Source organism: Balaenoptera borealis, assembly GCF_965194805.1.
Source record: "Balaenoptera borealis genome assembly, chromosome: 13".
NCBI lineage: Eukaryota > Metazoa > Chordata > Mammalia > Artiodactyla > Balaenopteridae > Balaenoptera > Balaenoptera borealis.
This window is the reverse complement of record NC_138870.1, coordinates 48075143-48092994: the sequence shown is the minus strand read 5'-3', so window position 1 is coordinate 48092994 and position 17852 is coordinate 48075143. Positions and strand designations below refer to the sequence as shown.

At 53.8% G+C, this 17852-nt stretch overlaps 4 protein-coding genes across 12 annotated transcripts in view; 2 read left to right on the top strand and 2 right to left on the bottom strand.

Moving 5' to 3' along the window:
• Positions 1-763: 763 nt before the first annotated feature.
• On the bottom strand, positions 764-9320 carry MBD6 (methyl-CpG binding domain protein 6). Of its 5 annotated transcripts, none has more exons than XM_082350203.1 (13): positions 9221-9320; positions 6072-6135; positions 5756-5892; positions 5362-5464; positions 5070-5232; positions 3768-4832; positions 2917-3590; positions 2496-2649; positions 2156-2325; positions 1605-2030; positions 1446-1498; positions 1161-1224; positions 764-1012 (listed from the first exon to the last, which is right to left on the bottom strand). In XM_082350203.1, exons 3-13 carry the CDS (start codon positions 5866-5868, stop codon positions 938-940), a joined length of 3060 nt encoding a protein of 1019 aa, XP_082206329.1. In that variant the 5' UTR covers positions 5869-5892; positions 6072-6135; positions 9221-9320; the 3' UTR covers positions 764-937. The 5 variants fall into 5 exon arrangements, with proteins under 5 accessions (XP_082206329.1, XP_082206328.1, XP_082206332.1 ...); XM_082350202.1 differs by lacking the exon at positions 9221-9320 and adding an exon at positions 7174-7537; XM_082350206.1 differs by lacking the exon at positions 9221-9320 and adding an exon at positions 7174-7537 and having other exon boundaries at positions 2929-3590.
• Positions 9321-9484: 164 nt separating this feature from the next.
• On the top strand, positions 9485-11955 carry LOC309609162 (DDIT3 upstream open reading frame protein; the record flags this gene model as incomplete). The annotated part of the gene is made up of 2 exons (XM_082350274.1): positions 9485-9547; positions 11902-11955. 2 exons carry the CDS (start codon positions 9485-9487, stop codon positions 11941-11943), a joined length of 105 nt encoding a protein of 34 aa, XP_082206400.1. The 3' UTR covers positions 11944-11955.
• Positions 11956-12723: 768 nt separating this feature from the next.
• DDIT3 (DNA damage inducible transcript 3) lies at positions 12724-13563 on the top strand (the record flags this gene model as incomplete). The annotated part of the gene is made up of 2 exons (XM_082350273.1): positions 12724-12861; positions 12976-13563. The coding sequence occupies 2 exons, from the start codon at positions 12724-12726 to the stop codon at positions 13342-13344; spliced, it is 507 nt and encodes a 168-aa protein (XP_082206399.1). The 3' UTR covers positions 13345-13563.
• MARS1 (methionyl-tRNA synthetase 1) overlaps positions 13496-17852 on the bottom strand; it is a 19609-nt gene continuing 15252 nt past the window's right edge. The window contains exons 12-22 of one of the 5 annotated variants that reach the window (XM_082350215.1): positions 17393-17563; positions 17125-17220; positions 16870-16987; positions 16181-16394; positions 15310-15441; positions 15098-15202; positions 14820-15006; positions 14159-14266; positions 14047-14070; positions 13865-13957; positions 13496-13725 (exon numbers count right to left, since the gene is read on the bottom strand). In XM_082350215.1, the coding sequence (XP_082206341.1) occupies positions 13579-13725; positions 13865-13957; positions 14047-14070; positions 14159-14266; positions 14820-15006; positions 15098-15202; positions 15310-15441; positions 16181-16394; positions 16870-16987; positions 17125-17220; positions 17393-17563 (1395 nt within the window). In that variant the 3' untranslated portion in view covers positions 13496-13578. Of the gene's footprint in view, positions 13726-13864; positions 13958-14046; positions 14071-14158; positions 14267-14819; positions 15007-15097; positions 15203-15309; positions 15442-16180; positions 16395-16869; positions 16988-17124; positions 17221-17392; positions 17564-17852 lie in introns of those variants that run through there. The other 4 variants (XM_082350217.1, XM_082350214.1, XR_014233288.1 and 1 more) reach the window with 4 other exon arrangements.

The window sequence follows — 17852 nt, the reverse complement described above, 5'->3', positions numbered from 1 at the left end:
TTCTTACAAAAGAACTAAGGAAAAAATGAGGACAGAGTCAGAGCCAGAGTTTCAAAATATTCTCATCTGTTAAATTAAGAGTGTCTCCCATAGAAAAGCAGTGGAGGCCCCAAAGGGCAAGTACAAAACAGAATTAAAACTCCCAAAGGTCTTGTCTTTACAAAAGAAAAGGCAGGAGGCAGCCCCTGGACAGCTGGTCATGCTGGCCGCTCCGGTTGGACCACGTTGCATAATCCTCAGTCGCATCATCACAACGTCTCTGAGCGTTTTGATGGGGGGAGAAGGGGCAGTGTAGTGTGTATGGGAGGAGAGACCCAGATGGCTCTCTTTGCCCCCTTACCCCCTTTTTATATCCCAGAGGAAAGTAGAGGGAAGCTGGCTACACCTTGAAATGAGGCTATGTGTTTCAAACCTGGGGACAGGGGTAAGAGGGGATCTGTGCTTTGAGCAACCTGAGCCAGAGGCAGAGGGGTGTCGTAGGGGTGAGGGGAGGGTGCATGATGCTTATTGCTTTGTACCTTTCACTGGGAAGGAGGGCAGCAGCCAACAGTAGCTCACAGGTTTGTAAACTGAGCCTGCTGGCTTCGAGAAGGGAGGCAATGAAGTCGAATTAAATATAAAAGAGTCATTTGTGCAAAAATAACTTAAACAAATAAAAGACCTGGGGAAAGGGGTGTTCCCCTTAGCCTGGTGGGGAGAGGGCCATATACCCCCCCCCAGGCCTTTTCAGTGACATGGCTTTGGGGGGGAGGGGGTGACCTCCCTACCCCCTGCAATGGCTCAGGATGGGATTGTGGGGAAGGGGTTGCATTTGTGCTCTGAGTGGGGAGTAGTGCCCCCACCCACTGTCCACAGGTGCACGTGGCTGGCAGGGGCTCCCAAGGCTCAGCACTCAGCTCTCCCCAGTCAGGGTCAGATCCAGCTCCAGGTATGGCTGCTATGGGGCCAGTTTCCTCCTCTTGTTTTTGGCAGGACGGCCAGGGCGGGCCCGGGGAGGCAGAGGGACAGCCGCCTATACAAGAGGGGAAGTTGAAAGAAGTGATCAAACAGCTAGGTATCAGGAAGTCCTTTATTTTCTCCCCACTCCCACTGACCTTCTTCTCCTCCTGCCTCACCCTGTACAGGCACTCGCACCCACCCACACAGGGACGCACACTTACGCGGGTTGTGGGGCTGGGGTCCAAGGTAATGTCTTGGCGGGAGCTGTTGCTGTTCCGGGTGGGGCTGCAACAAGGGGCACATGATCAGGAACACCTCCCCACGCACCAGGTGAATTTCAGAGTTTGGGTGGGAAACTTTCTACATTTGGATAGTAAAGGCGTAATATCCTTATTCATATTCAAGCAAGTATCTGCCTTTTTGAAAGCCAAGTCACTCTTGAACTATTTCTATAAACCCAAGAAGATGTGCGGAAAGGCCGGTATTGTGGTGGGCCCAATACTCACTTGTATTTTCTCCTCCGGCCACGACGAGACTTTCTGACTACCCCTGGGGGCACCTGAGAAAAGACAGACTGTGTGTGTAGGAAAAGTTAGGAAAAGGCGCCTTGGCCTCAACCTTTCCTCAGAGTCTTTGTGCCCAGGCCACCATCACTCTGCACTCACCTTAAGGTCCTCAGAATGGGGCCCAGAAGGGGGCCCAGAAGGGGATGGATCCTTGGGCTCAGCACCCCCTTCAGCCAGCTCCCCATTATGCTGCCAGTGGTGGGTCCTTCTTGGGGACCGTTCCATTTGTCCATTGAAGCCACCACGTGCCCCCCACTTGAGGGCCAGTCGGCCAGGCTCCCGCCGGCTGCCAGGCTTTCGGCCCCGGCCTGGCCTGGCCTCACCATTAATGCCCCTAAGTCCCCCTCCTCCCCTCCGGCCCCGTTTCCCTGACCCCCTCCCAGTGAGCAGCTCAGGGACTGGGGGGTCGGGAGAACTGTGGGGTGGGGCTAAGGCACTGAGGGGAGGCCGGGCAGGCTCCGGTTCAAGGGCTGAGGTGGGGCTCTTAGGGGGCAGACAGGGGGCTTCTGGCTGCTCTGGAGGGATCTGCAGACAAAACAAAATCTCAGTGCGTCTCAAATGCAGAGGTACTGTAACTCAGAATGTCTATACTTCCAGTTTGGGAAAAACTTCTCTCCCTAACAAACACACACCCACACCCATACCCTCACCTGGAGACTCTGTAGCAGGCAGGCTAGGGGGCTAGAAGCCTCTGAGAGGGGTGGAGGAGCTCCCCCCACAGGGAGGAGCTGCAGCCCCAACTGGCCAGAGAGAAGAGGGCCAGGAGGCTGCAGCAGACTGGGGAGGGTTCCAGGGCTGCTGGTCAGCGAAGACAGGTCACCTGTTGAGGAATTGTAAAGTCAAGGGTCTCCCTAGGCTGAGCAGACCCTATTATTCTTTTAGGCTTTACCCGGTGGTCAGAGACTTTCTTCCCTAATTCATCCAGCCTCTACTCTCAATTTTTCTGTTTCCTTTCTTCTCTCCCACACCAGAGACTTCCCTCAGACTCACCCAGCAGGCTGGCACTCAGCAGAGGGCTAAGGAGTTGGGGGGGTCTCCCTGAGTTGGAGGGGGCCTTGCCCAGAGAGGAGGCCCCCGGGTCAGTAGTTGCCGTGGTGACACTGGAGGTAGGTGGTCCAGGTTGGGGGGCACTCAGGACACAGGGCTAAGGGGAAAGAATAGTTATTACATTTACATGTGTAAAGTATTCAATAAGTTTAGAGTACTTTCATATGTACAATCCCACTGAAGCCTCACATGAAGTAGGCCATGCTTATTAAATACAGACCCAGCTGCTGCAGCCATCCTACCCCCAGCCAAGAATTAAGCCCTCCCCAAAGACCCTGAGGAAGAGCTCAGACATGAAACTGAAAGCCTTTGATTCCCAGCTCCCATCTCTGATTCTACCTCTGGTTCTGTCCCATCCACTCACCCTCATCCTCACCTGGGGGGGCGCCCCCGACGGGGGATCCAGGCTGGCAGCCAGCAGCGCAGAATTTAAAGCTATGAGGGTGGGGGGGGCTGAAAGGGGGGGGAACAGCAAGGGGGGCAGGTCTCCCAAACCTGAAAATGTCTCCCCACTTGGACCCCCGGCTCCCTCTGCAGATCCCTCTCCATCCCCAGCTGTGGGGCCCAGGGCCAACAGGGGCAGGAAGGAGGCAAGGAGGTTGCTAGGGGGTGCGGAAGGGGGTGGAAGAAGGTCTGAGGGGGGTGGTGGAAGCAGGGAAGCCACCAAAAGCGAAGGCCCTTCGGGCTCGCCTGGGGCTAGGGGAGGGCCAGGCCCCCCTGGTGGGGGTAGCATGGGCTCAGGGGGAGGTTGTCCCCCTCCCCCAGCCAGCACGCCAAATAAACTGTGGCTGAGCAATGGAGAAGGCGGAGGTTGCCCCAGACTCAGAGGGAGAGGCAAGGTCCCTAGCATCCCCGGGAAGCCGGCTCCACTCAGCGCCAGGCCCTGCTCGGGGCTGGGGAACGGGAAAGCCTCCCCACCAGCCAGGGGAGGCAGAGGGCAGGCTGGGCCCGACCCCATCCCGAGCGCTTCGGATGGGCTTTGAAGCACAGGGCTAGGGACTAGGGGGGCTTTGGAGGCAGCTGGTGGGGCAGGGGCACCTGCAAAGAAAAAGAGAGGTTCAGCTCAAGGGAGGTCCTTCCTCCCAGCATCCAAAGAATCCAACCTCCCTGCCCCCAACCCAGAAAACCACCTCAGAGCTCTCTCAATTCTCCCATAAATGCCCTGGCTGTCTCTCTCCACCCGAAGGGAGGAAGGGCTCCATCACACTCACATACCTGGCACACTGCTGAGGCTGCCACTGGTGGTCCCAGGCAGGGAGGGCGGGATGGGGTGCCTGGGCTGGGGAGGGCTCCCTGAGGAGAGGGTTGGGGGAGGAGGAAGGTGTGCGTCTGACCCCAAAAGGTTAAAGCTTCCATCAGAGTTGGGAGGGCCAGGGGTGGGGAGTCCCAGCAGGGACAGCACAGAAGGGAGAATCGGTTGGGAGGGCTCAGGGAGAGGAAAAGGTTGTGGGGCGGGAGCGGGGGCCCGAGGGCGGCTCCGTCTAGGGGCTTGAGGGCCTCCCCCTTCTAGCAATCGCAGTACAGTTGGGGGGCGGCGGGGACGACGCTGAGAGGGACGGGAGGGACGGGGCGATGATGAGGAGTGGGAAGCTGAGGGTGCCTGGGCACGGGGCCTTCGGCCCTGTAAAGTGCTGGGAGGGGGGAGGGGGGGGTGCTGTGCCTTGGCCGCTGCAGAGAGTAGGCTGCTAGCAAGGAAGGGGGGTGCCCCGGGCCCCTCCACCGTGGGGGCCCCTCCTAGGGGCCCCAGGACCAGGGGCAGGTGCATAGTGGCTGAAGACACTGGTGGCTGAGTGGCAGGACCAGGGGGGCCAGGGGGACCAGGGAGATTATTGCTTGGGGGCAGGGGAGGGGGTGTTAAGGCATCACTACAGTGGAAGAGAGGAGGGTCAGAAGGTGGTGAGGAGGAGGCATGGGGGGCTGGAGGAGAGCCCAAGTCAGGGGGCACCAGGCTGGATCGGAGAGCAGCTCCCCAGCTATATGAGGGGGCATTGAGGCTGATAGCAGGTGGAGGAGGTGGAGCTGGAGAGGGAGCATTGCCCCTTGGCAGGAAACAAGGGCTGCTGCTGCCTCCAGAGGGGACTGGGTCAGGAAGCCTTGGCTGTGGGAAGAGCCCCCCAGGGCCTGCTAGAGGGGGGAAAGCCTGTGGAACTGAAGGTGGTTCTGGGGGAAGGGAGCCAGGAGCCCCATTAAGCGGAGTTGTAGGAGGAACTCGACAGGGAGGGCGGGCAGAGGGAGGCCCTGGGGACACAGTGTGGAACATTTGGGGGCTCGCTCCCTCTCCTGCAATAAATGAGAAACAAAGGATCAACCTGTGGCTCCCCTTCCAAGAACTTTCTTTTGTCTTCTCCATCCCTTCTCCCATAAATTCCCAGCTTCCCTGTGCCCTCCTCTCACCAAGCAGCTCCCCACTCCACCCTTCTCCTTGCTTCCCTCTCACAAAGCTCCTCCCACCATCCCTCTTCCAGGCCCTTAAGTTTTCCTCAGTCTCTAAAGTAAAGTAAAGTGGAAAAGATTCACCAGGAGAAGAGTGTGAGCAGGTGGTCTCCATGCTGCGGTACAGAGTTGCCATGGCAACGGCTTTCCGCCGGTGGTTGCACAGCTTGGTCATGTCCTCCTCTGATGCTGGCCCCACCCCAGCCCCACCCGGGGTCACCGGGGCCAAAGGGTCAAAGTTGAAAACCTGCAAGGTGGAAGCATGGACAGGGACCCTGAGGGAACAGAATCTGTGAGAAGAGCTACCACAGTCAGTGATTTGCATTAAGTCTCTCGGCTTATCCCTGTACTCTCTGGCTCCCCTCACCACTCTGACCTTGGGGACATTGAGTGGACACTCCAGACCGCACTTGCAGGTCCCATCGCTGAGGAGGTAGCTCCGGGTTTGCTCCAAGGAAGACAGCTCTGTGCCACTTGGGCTGGGAGAGGACAGGGTCAGAGAGTATGGGATTAGATGACACTGAATTGGAAGAGACTCTTAAAGAACAGTTCGTTAGTCAAATACCTTCCTAGGAAGGGCAGAGTAAGGAAGAGACAGAGAGAACAAATGCAAAGGGCCAGAGACACAGAGAGCAAAAAGGCTGAGGAAGGAGGAGGAACAGAGGAGAGCAACAGGGCACCAGCAATCTGGGCTTTGAGAGGAGGGATGGGAGAAAACAGGCAATTGAAGGGCCTGGGGATAGAAACTGGGGAATTTTGGGGAGTCATACCTGATATAGAGCACAGCACCCTCTCGAACACAGCGCTGCCAGCCGATGGGGACAGATGTGGCCACAGGGCCCCCAGCTCTGTCTGCTCCACTGCTCTCATTGCCCCCATTCATTGTGTGTAATCAGCTCCCACGTGCCTGATAACACAGACATCCATGTGGCATTAGGAGGATTAAACTGGGCTGGGTACCTGAGGGAGTACTTAAGAAAAGCAAAGGTTGTGGGGAGACTCAAGAGGACTCGGAGGCAAGGGGAAACCCTCGGAGAGCTGGGAGACAGAATGAGGGGGAACCCTCTGCCATCCCACCATGGCTACCTGAACATCTCTGCAAACATTGTGGGGTCCAGTCTAAAGCCGGGGCCGCCGGCTTAGCCCACACCTGCAACACAGGAGAGAGGAGGGACCATCAGGAACCTGCCCAAGCTAGGAAAGCACCACAGCCCAGGAAACTCTCACGGGAAAGATCCTTAATAATATGAGGTAGAAAGATCTCAGGGATCTGCTAGCTGAGTCCACAACCATCCTTTCCATGTCCAGTCCCTAGGGACCAGAGGGTCAAAGCCTCAAGTTCCAGGGACCAAGGAATCACAGCCCAATCCCTAGGCATATAAAGGGTAAGGCCCCTTTGTCCCACCAAGGAGAGAAACCTTCAGCCAAGAGTGTGGGCTAATTCCTATAATACCAGGCCACTAGGAAGTTTCCCAGAGAGTCTGGCCCCTGCTGTTCCCTCCCCCTCAGGAAGATCATATAAAAAGTAGATTGCCCCACAGGTCACCAGGCAATTGCCCAACTGCCCGCTGGGGTGGTACCAGCATAACTCCCCCCATGCCTGGCTCCACTAGACAATCACTGATCTAGTTCATTTGGGTCTTCTCCCACGATTCTCAGAAACTCCCAATTTTCCCCCAAGCCTAAGGCAAGGGGATTCAGCACCTCCTGTCCCACTGGCTTCAAATTACCTCCAAGAAGGATTCTCCTCTGATGTACATGGGGACGCCCCCCAAACCTGCAAGTATCCTCTCCAACCTTACCATCGCTCCCACCCCACACCGGCGGCTTCTAAACTTTCCCTCTCATAACAAGGCGCCTGTCACCCAGCCTGCTTCCCTCGGCTTGGGGAGGAGGGGAAGGCGCACGAAGTAGGAAGGAACTTGGGGAGAGGGCGGGCGGAGGGTGGGCGAAGCACTGAGGGGAAGGAGGTGAAGAAGGCAAAAGTCAAGCAGTGAGAGGGAAAAACGGTGGGGGCAGGTGAGGGCGGGGGAATGGGGATGGGGCCAGGGAAAGGGGCCGAGAGGACGCGGAGGGGGCAGAGGGTAGGGAGGGGAGGGGAGAGGAGGGGAGGGGAGAGGAGGGGAGGGGAAAGGAGGGGGAGGGGGAGGGGGAGGGGCGGGGTGGGGGGGCCGGGCCCTGCACTCACCGCGGCCCATGGTTCGGCCGGCCCCGCCCTGCGCAGTCGCGGCCCAGAGGGTGAGTGGGAGGGAGTGGGAGGAGGGTCGGTGGAGCCCGAGCCTCCGGTACGGCCCCGGCCGGTCCTAGCAGGAAGCGCCGCTGCCGCCGCCGCGGATCACCGAGCGGCCTCCCGCGCATGCGCCATGGGGGCCAGGGGCAGCCCTGGGGATTCCGTTCCCAGAAGGCACCGCGCAGGCTGCTACCGCCGCCGCCGTCGCTGCCGCCGCTACCGCCGCAGCCGCCGCTGCCGCCGCCGCTGCCCGGACGGGAGAGGGGCGGGGCCGGGCCCCCGCCCAGCGGACAAGGACGAGCCAACTGGAGGGGCCGCAGTGCGCATGCGGGAGCGCGCCTCCCCCTCCCCCACAACCCCCCATTAATCCCCAAGAGAACAAACACCCCACGCGGGCCCCACCCCCCCGTCCCCCCCCCCCCGGCCTCCGCGGAAGGATCCGAGCCTCTTCCCAGGCCACTAGTGGCCAATCCCAGCCCTCCCCCGGGAGGGGCCCCTTCCGAAGCCACAATCTGTTGGGGGAGCCAGGAATGCCAGGTCCGGGAGGAACCGGCCCCAAAAGATGAAAGTCGCGACTTGCCCTGCCCCGCCCCCAAAGGCTTCCCGGGTAGTGTGCTGGGACTTGACCCGCCTCCCCAGGTCAACAAGTCACAACACGACCCCGGCCTGTCAAGTCACATGACCTCTGCCTGTCACTGACAACCTGGTCATGTCTTCGGGCCAGGAGAGACCATCTGCTCCAACCCACCCCCACCCCCATTTACAGAAGGAGAAACGGAGCTCTGGAGCAATGGTGCAGGCCTGGCCAAGGACCTGTCACCGTCACACCACCGCCTGAAGCTGCCACCCAGCCACAACCAGCCTTGTTGACAGTTTCTACTTAGGACAAACTCCGGCTGCCCCCATGAGGGTATGACAGGATATGTAACAGGCCACCATATGGCCTCTGTTTTCTACCTAATGGCACTAGAAAAATACTTTGCATTTTCCCCGGTGCTTTTCACTTTTGTTCAAGCTGCCTCCAAGTTCGTAATTCTCTCATTTTACTTCCACAACTCGTTATCTTTTATTTACTAACAAGAACGGTGAAGCACGGGGAGATTAGCTGCCAGGCCTGGGATCCCTGGGCAAGTGAGGGACCGCTGAGGCTAGAATCTGGGCTCCTGACAACCCAGTCCAAGGCAGTCGTGCACTCACGTGCACGCAGTGTTCCAGGCAACACAGCCCTACTGTAGCCCAAACACCTAGAAAGCAGGAGGCCTATGCCCAGCTCCTCACAGCAGGGAGTCACAGGACTTGCAGGTCTGGTACACTGAAAAGGGCGGGCCTGATCTTTGGTGAAGGGCACCAGAGCACCACGGGGGAAGGTGATAAGGGAAACAGTGGGAATCGGGGCCACCCGGCAAAGAACATGAATTCTGGCATGCCAAGGGCTCATCAAAAACTTTACAAAGATAAGAGTTTAAGGGTGCTCTTCAGCGAGGAGGAGCTGAAAATGACTACCAAGGGGATTCAAGTTATTTGGCCTCTTTTGAGGGAGCCAAGGAGCTAAAAGAGAGGACCCCTTCAGGAAGACTCAAGAAGATGCAAACAACCCTGGTGGTTGGATGCAAATTTTCAAAGGACGGAGGTTTAAAAGACCTTGTGTCCACTAGCTGGGAGGGGATGAGGGGCAAAGAAAATGGGAGTCTCTGTGGAGGAGGTAAAACGGGGGCTCATGTCAGGTGGGCGGAACAAGAGCTCTTGAGGGAGACAAGCTGCAGTGAGGCTTCACACCGCAGCCTAGGGGCGATCACGGTTGAGCGCTGTTGGGGCCGTTGGGTGCCGGGAGCTGGCGCCCCGCCCTCTTTCCTCTCCCCCACCCCCCCCGCACCTCCCACCACCCTTGTAGTGCCCTGCGCGTGCGCGCGCAGACACCGGTTGCCAAACATTGCATCATCCCCGCCCCCCTTTCTTCCCCTCCCCCGCCAGCTCTCCCCTCCGCGCGCGCGCATGACTCACTCACCTCCTCCGCGAAGCCTCGTGACCCAAAGCCGCTTCCGGGTCCAACACTAAGTCGACCCCCAAGCGGGAGCGAGCGATGGGGGCGGTGCCTTGGGGGCTCCTGAGTGGCGGATGTAAGGTATGAGGCGGGGCCAATGCCGGCGTGCCGCTTTCTGATTGGTAGGCTTCTGGATCCGCCCCCGGAGAGGAGGGCAAGGCCCTATTAAAAGAGCTCAGCTCCGCGCTATCGGGGTCAGAGGCTTGAGTCTAAGGCGTAGAGTGTATCATGTTGAAGATGAGCGGGTGGCAGCGACAGAGCCAAAATCAGAGCCGGAACCTGAGGAGAGAGGCGAGTACTGATTCCCCCATCTACCTTTTACCCTCCCATTCTCGTGAACACCAGTTATCCCCTTAAAGTTAGGGCATCCGCTCTTAAGGATGTGGTCCCACCCCCTCCGCAACGAAGTGAAGTGACCGTCCGGGGGAGGGATGAGGAGAAGCCTTCATTCAGAAGTAGTGTTAACAGACCCCTCTTCCTTCGCACGACAGCAGCATCCCGTCACTGCCCGGAGCACAGGCCCTACTCTGTGCTGTTCAGGGAAGGGGCCCCAGCTGTCCTAGAAAGATTTTTTCTCTCCCGTTGCAGACCCCAAGCCTCCTCGTTAGGCCTGCCGGGTGGGAGGCGGGGCAACAGGACACACCCCCGCGCCGAGAAGCCTGGTTGACAGTGGTTCAGGCCGCTGCCGCCACTTTGCCACCAGCGTCCTCCCCCTCCCCCACCCCCAATCCTGTCTCAGCCGGAGCGTCTCAGGGCCAGCATAGCCACGTCAGTAGATGGGGCTTTTGGACCCTCCACAGGACATTCTTTCTGCACCCTTGCAGAGGAGAGAATCTTAAAAGAGACTGACACAAGCCTTTGGGAAGAGGGGTGTCGATGGACAGGGAGCAGAGATGAGTTTTCCTTTTCCCCAGAGGTCCCTAAGCCTTCTGCACAAGAGAGCATCCTGGATCTTTTATGTGTGGGAAGCCATTTGGAGGTCTCCCAGTGGATTGTCCTTCCCCTGGGATTGGTCCTTGCCTCTTTCCCCTTGTCCTGTCTCCAGCTGATCTCTGTGTAACCATTGCATCAGGTCAGCCCCCTGCTTGGCTCTGCAGCCCTCTGGCCCGGGGCTCCACTGCTGATGAAAGCTATGTCCCACACACTGGAAAGCAAGGAGGGTTCCCCAGGGAGGACAGCCCTGTAGAGAAGCACTGAGGACGATACTGCATCTACAGTCCCCAGGGATAGGCAGCTGCCGCTCTGCCTCTGGGCTTCGTCCTCCTTTTCCTGTGAGAGATTGGGGAGATTTATCCATTGATTCCTAACAAATACTTAACCAGCACCTACTATGCTGGTTAAGTTTGGGGCCCAGCATTTATCCATGAACAAGAGAGAAAAAAAATCTCTCCTCTCACAGAGCTTACATTTCAGTGGGAAGAGGCATACAGTAAGCAAATATGTTAAGTGCCATAGAAAAAAACTATAAAGCATGGAAGGGTAGAGAATGCTGAGTGGAGGTTACAGTTTACACTGGGTGGTCAGGGATTCCCCCACTGAGGTGGTATTTAAATGAAAGACCTAAAAATAGGCAAGGCAGTAAGCCATGTGATATGTGGAAGGAAGAGCTTTCCAGGAGAAGGAATAGCAAGAGCAGAGGTCCTAAGGTGGGAGCATGCATAGTATCTTCAGGGAACAGGAGGCCAGTTGGCTGGACTAGAGTGAGCAAGACGGAGAGTGGTCAATGAGAAAAACAGGGCAAGGAAAGAGCAGATTGTGGAGGGCCTTCTAAGCCATTTTAAGGACTTTAGCTTTTAATATGTGTGAAATGAGAAGGTTTTGAACAGAGGAATGACACAGCCTGACTTAAGTTTTAAAAGGCTCACTTTGGGTGCTGTTGTGAATAGACTCTGGGAGGGGTTGCAGAAGCAGAAACTGGGAGACCTGCAGTCAAGAGGTTTCTGCAGTCACCCAAGAGAGATGATAGTAACTTGATCTAGATTAGAAACAGTGGAATTGGTGAGACGTGTTTAGATTCTGGGGTTTTGAAGAATGACTTAAGAAGTTTTGCTGGTGGTTTGGACTGGATTGTGGGGTGTGAGAGTAGAGGAATCAAGGATGATACCAAGGTATTTGGCTCAAGCAACTAAAGTTGCTGTATACCGAGACGGGAAAGACCTTGGAAGGAGAAGATTAGCAGGAGTTTGTCTTTGGACATGTTCAGTCTGAGATGCATATTAGATATCCAAAAAGAGAATGGCAAGTAAGCAGTTAGATAGAGTTGGAGGTCCCAGGAGAGGTTCTAGACTGGAAATACACATTTGGAGGATGTCAGCGTGGGAATGGAATTAGGAAAATGCCACTTGATTTGTTCCCTTCCCTGTAGTCCAGTCCTTACCCTGGCAGATTTGAGGACTGCCTTAAATTTAGAGAAAGCTGAGTTGGCCAGGATTTTGCTATTATGTAATCAGGACTACAAATGTCAGCAACTAAAAATAAAGGAAGTCAGGCTCTTCTCTGTCCTTAGAAATGGCTACAGGAACCAATAACTAACTATACTCTATAAGACAGGAAGTAAGGAAGGAGCAGTAGGAAGCTGGAGATAAAAGAACCTGCCTCTCTCCCCACTTCCAGAAATGGCTAACATTTATCTTTGATCCCCACAGTGTTCCAGAAGGAAGTGTATCTTCATACATCACCACACCTGAAAGCAGGTAAACTTAACCAACCCTTTCCCAAAACCAGCTTCTAAGAATTGCTGCTTAGGCCCCCTTTACTGGGACCCTAAGAAATTATGAAAACACCTAGAGAAGGTGGGAGAGGAGAGTTTGAATCTGAGCAGGCTTTTGCTATTAGGCCACGTCCATCCTCCTGACCTGCCCCTAACAAGGTGACCAAATCACTATTCTTAGAGCATGTCCTAATTGAAAGCTGGCTCTGAGTGAGCAGTCAGCAGTCAGGTGAGGTCTCACCACACCTCAGTCCCCAACAAGGTTAGACTGACCCAAGAACTGTTTGTCCAAGCTCCCCACACAGGAGGAGAAAGGAGCACAGATGGTCTGGTGACTGCCCCTGGAAACAACCAGTGGAGTTCCCCAAGGGGGGCTGAAGACTTTTACTAGGAACCCATAAGAATGCACATCCAAGCACTTGCTTCTTCAGGTGCTGGGCAAAAGCAAAGAGGGAATATCATTCTAGATCAGGGGTTGGTAAATTTTAAAGGGTCAGACAGTAAGTATTTTAGACGTTGAGGGCCACACAGAACAGTCTGTGTCACAACTATTCATCTCTGCTGTTGTCTCATAAAAGCAGCCGTAAACAATATGTAAATAAATGGATGTGGCCATGTTCCAATAAACTTTTATCTACCTAAACAGACAGGCAGCAGGCCAGTGTGCCAACCTGTAGACTGACGGCTTTGTGGAGCTTCTTCCCCCGCCCCACTATCCTGAGTATGTCCTTTCCCAGAGCCTGATCCAGCCACAGAGATGGCAGCTGAGTCACTGCCTTTCTCCTTCGGGACACTGTCCAGCTGGGAGCTGGAGGCCTGGTATGAGGACTTGCAGGAGGTGCTGTCCTCAGATGAAAATGGGGGTACCTGTGTCTCACCCCCTGGAAACGAGGAGGTAAGAATGCTAGGCCTAACGCTGGGCTGGGCGGGGGGGGCGGGGGCTGCGGGGTACTGCCTGTCCCTTCTCAGCTAATTAACACCTACTCTGCCTTTCCTCATTCCTTTGAAGGAAGGACCAAAAACCTTCACCACTCTTGACCCCGCCTCCCTGGCTTGGCTGACCGAGGAGCCAGGACGAGCAGCGGTCACGTGCACCTCCCAGAGCCCCAGCTCTCCGGATTCCAGTCAGAGCTCCCCGGCTCAGGAGGAAGAAGAGGAAGACCAAGAAAGACCCAGGAAACGGAAACACAGTGGCCAGTCCCCGGCACGGGCTGGAAAGCAGCACATGAAGGAGAAAGGACAAGAGAATGAAAGAAAAGTGGCACAGCTAGCTGAAGAGAACGAACGGCTCAAGCAGGAAATTGAGCGCCTGACCAGGGAAGTGGAGGCGACTCGCCGAGCTCTGATTGACCGGATGGTTAATCTGCACCAAGCGTGAACGGCTGGGACCAGCACTTCCCCCTCGGGCCACTTCTGACCCTTCCTGGAAGTATCTACTGACCACCTTCTCACCAGTGCCAACGATGTACCCCTCCCACCCCCATCTATTCAGTAGGGGGAAAACTTAGGGTAGATGACAGGAGAGGGTCTCGGCATGTATATAGAGATTGTACATTTATTTATTACTGTCCACATCCATTAAAGTGACTTTCCAGGAGCCAAGTTCTCACTTTCACTTTTTCTTCTTGCCTTTAGGGGTTTCAACGGGTTTCCCCTCAGCTAGAGCCAACTGTTTCTTCAGATCCAAGAGTTTAGCCACCTCTGCAGCAACCTGGTTCTTGTCTGCCTTTTGTGCTTTCAATTCTCGGACAATGTTGCCCTAAGAGAAGAGGGGATGGGGGAATCACAACAGTGAGACCAAAAATGACCTATTTAGGATTCAGCCTCCCATAGGGCTTAAGCTCCATAGGGAACCTAAGCCTGCCTGGTCAGCCTCCCATAGGGCTTAAGCTCCATACCTGCTTGGTCACTTCATCCATCAGCACTTGTATCTGCTGTGGTCCAGCTGTTGTCATAGTCTCTACAGCTGCTGGCTTGGGGGATGCTTTTGCCTTGAGATCAACAACAGAGTTAGCACCTGCTACCATAAACATCCCCCGACCTCAAGTTTTATATAACATCTCAGGGGGAAACTGATTACCTTTAATGACAAGGACTCTTCTAGCTAAGACAGGAAAGAAAAATGAAGTGAGGAAGCAGCAGGGCCAATAGATGGAAAGAGGGATGAGTGAGGGCTACTGAAGGATACTAACTGTTGGTGGGTGAGGCACAGTCTTTAGCTTTCTCACCTGGCCCCCGCTGAAGCGCTGCCTCAGACTTTCAATCTGGTCATTTTCCAATTTTTGGAACAAGGGACTGACCTGTGAAAAAAAGAATTCCAGAATCATTCACTGATTAGGTATAAACTCTACCAGACTATACAGAGGGCCTCTCCACCCCAACTTCTGACATTTAGGAACTCAGTGGTCTAGAAAAAAAACTTTTATAGAGTGTAACACTGAGCAAATACCTGCTGATTTCAGTATAGAATCCAGAAAAAGCATTCACTAGGGTCAAAAATTAAACTATTTAATGATGCTAGGTAGATGCAAAAGCTTAGAGGTGTACATACTTTTATCACCTTGTGTTGAGGAAGTGGTTACCTTGTATTCTCCCTGCCCCTTGGGTCCTGGCATGAAGGACAGTGAGGATACATGAGCTACAGAAAACACTGGGCTTGTAAACCAATACCAAGGACTTTATATTAGAAACAAGCCTAAGTGCAGAGTGGGGATGAGTGGGGAAGGGGTTCGGAGAATAGCTATGAGAGTCTCATGCCCAAAGTTAAGTTCTTCCCTGACCCCTCCCCAGAGGCTGCATGGCAAAAGCAGGAATTTTGAGAGAGGCTGACTCTTCCAAATCTCAGAGACCTACTGTGCCAATCTGGTGTCCTGCTGGTAAGGTGCACAGGAAGTTTGTGAGCAGGATGCTGCAGGCTGGAGGTGGGAGCTGCAGCTGGGCCTGGATGGTAGCACTAACCGTGGGCATGTAAGGCTGGAGCATGATGGACAGCAAGGCAGCTATATTCACTGCCAAGCCTGTCACTGTCCCTGCCCGCTGCCTGGGGAAGAAAAGATACTAGTCACAACCCCCAGGAGGACGCAGCCTACCAGCCACTTTATTCCTGGAGCCAACCCTACCTCCTTACCTACCTGTCAGCCTCGCTGCCTTTAATCCGCTTCCAGGGCTCGTTCACCTGAATGTACTGGTTGCCATGGCGAGAGATGGTGAGGATACTGCGTAAGGCATCCCGGATTCTGGGAAGGAAGGATGCAGGCCAAGGCGTAAGGTTCTGGGGGGACCAGTATGGGGCTCTCAACATGCCAGCAGATCACTGAGTTGAGACAGAGGTGTAGATACTTACCGAACCTTCTCTAGCAGCTGGTGATAATGCTGGAGCTCCAGGGTGACATGGGCCAGCAGGCGCCGATCATCAGAGGTGAGCACCATCTCAGGCACAAAACCCCCAAAAAACTTAGACACAAACATCCCAGCTCTGGATGGGAGGAGGGAAGGAGAGGGGAGAGAAAAGAGGAGTTACTGCCCAGTCTCCTTAGAGAAATGAGACAGGATTTTCATAATTCTGCATTTTCTCAGAACTGAAACCACCTGGCTCCCTCAAGCTGGAAGGCAAAACTTAACAAATTAATTCCTTATTCTCCCTCTCCCCTAAGAATATGACTCTGCACATAACAGACATTTTATATACAGATATCCCTTATATAAAGGGAACTAATAAAGTTAAGCAACCGTTTATTTTTAAGAAGTTAAAAACTCAGAATGATCAAGTTGAAATATGCATTAATTGCTACCAGACAAATAAATCCTCTAGTAGGGACTATCTGTTCAATGTGGTTAATGAGCAAACCTGAAAGCGTGTGTAGCCATGGAGGATATTTCTTTAGGTTGCAGAGTAGCTGAGATAGGGACCAATAATGGAATGTGAGCCTGAAGTAACAAAACTGAAAAGTACAGCAGAAGTCTCCTACCCCTATGCTAAAATACCCCCCTTCTTCAGCCAAACTTTTCAGTGGTCTGCAAGTGAACCTTTTTGCTAGGAAAGAACACATTTCCAATTCTACAAAGAACATTAATAAGAAAATAATTCGCAAAAATTCACTTTGTGACCAACTCTGCTAAATCACATCTCTACAACTAACTTGCCCCAAGCATACGTGGTCTACTAGCCCCACCCCAGGCTCATCTGCTGACTCTCATCCCTCACCAGGTCCCACCTGTTGATGAAGTTGCCCAGATTGTTAAGCAGCTCAGAATTATTCTTGAGCAACATGTCTGTCCAGGAGAAGGCACTGTCCTGACCCTCAGGCCGAATGTACAGCAGATAGAAGCGCCAGATGTCAGCAGGGATCCCTGTGTCCTGGGCCATGTCCCCAAACACTCCCACACCCCGGCTCTTAGAGAATTTCCCGTCCTCGTAATTCAGGTATTCTGGACAGAAAAGGAGAATGAGAACCATCTGTTCAAATCATGTCCTTCCTTGTGGGATGAACTGGGAGATTGGGATTGACATATATACACTAATATGTATAAAATAGATAACTAATAAGAACCTGCTGTATAAAAAAAAAAAAAATCATGTCCTTCCTCTCTGACCCACTAACTCTTCTTTCCTCTCCCTCAACCTCAGTTCTAGAGTAGCTGGCCTGCACAGAACTTGGGAGATCCTTCCTCTGCATTCTGGTCTTCTTCTGTTTACTTCTACCCATTACAAAATTTAGCTTTGGACTTTTGCTCTCTTCAGGTTCTTGTTTCCTTTTTCTGCGTTGAGCTTCCATGTTCTAATTGTTTCCTATTTCATCTCAACTCCTAACTCAAGACCTAGCACCTCTCCAGGAGCTTCTTCCAAGTACTGTCTTGGCCCTCATTCCCTAAGAACATCCCCATCTCCAATCTCCCAGGGTACCTGTAGCAATGAGGTGGCTGACCAAAGTGTAGTTGTCCTCAGCTCCTAGGGCTGAACAAGGAAAGACTAAGCCGTGGAAGGGAACATTGTCTTTGGCCATGAACTGATACAGGCTCACCTATGGAATATAATTGGGAGACAGAGCTCCTGAGATCCTCTTCAAAGGCCCAAGAAAGATCAGCTACCCACCCCTAACCACCCCACTATACACGCACCCTCCCCTGGTCTTTGACAGGCTAACAAAGAACTGCTCACTTGTTCTGGGTTCTTCCACCATTTCTCCCACTGGTCTGTGTAGTTGGCTGTGATGGACAGGTAGCCAATGGTGGCATCAAACCAGACATAGAATACCTGGAGGGTCAGGAGGGAGGAGACACAGTAAGATGCAAGAACACTGGGAAAACCCTGCCAACCCAAAGCCTCAGACTGAATCAAGACACAATCAACACTCTGTTCTGCTAGCCCAGGGTTTCAATCCCAAAGCTGAATAATATGAGATATGAATGAAGCATAGGGTTTTTACCTTGTCCTCAAAACCTACTAAGGGCACAGGGGTTCCCCACTTGAGGTCTCGGGTTATGCAGCGTGGCTTGAGGCCATCCCGAATCCAAGAACGAATGATGAACCGGGCGTTAGGTGTCCAGTCACTGCCAGGCAACGTCTTCTCCAGCCACTCCTCCAGCGGCTTTCCCAACTGAGACAGCAGAGAAGCACAGAGAGCTGGTTTAGGACAGTCGCATGTGTGGTCACCATAAGGATAAATACGTACAACCATTTTGGAGTAGTTTGGTGATATATAATTAAAATTAAGGATTCATGACTTTGCCATAGCAATTCCACTTCTAGGGATTTTTTTCAACAGAAATATTCACATAAGTGTGTACAGATGTATTTATAAAGAAGTGCACAGTTCACCACAGCAAAAATTAAAAAACTAATTCACTTGGTTCAGTAGAATTTAAAGAAATACAGTATATCAACAT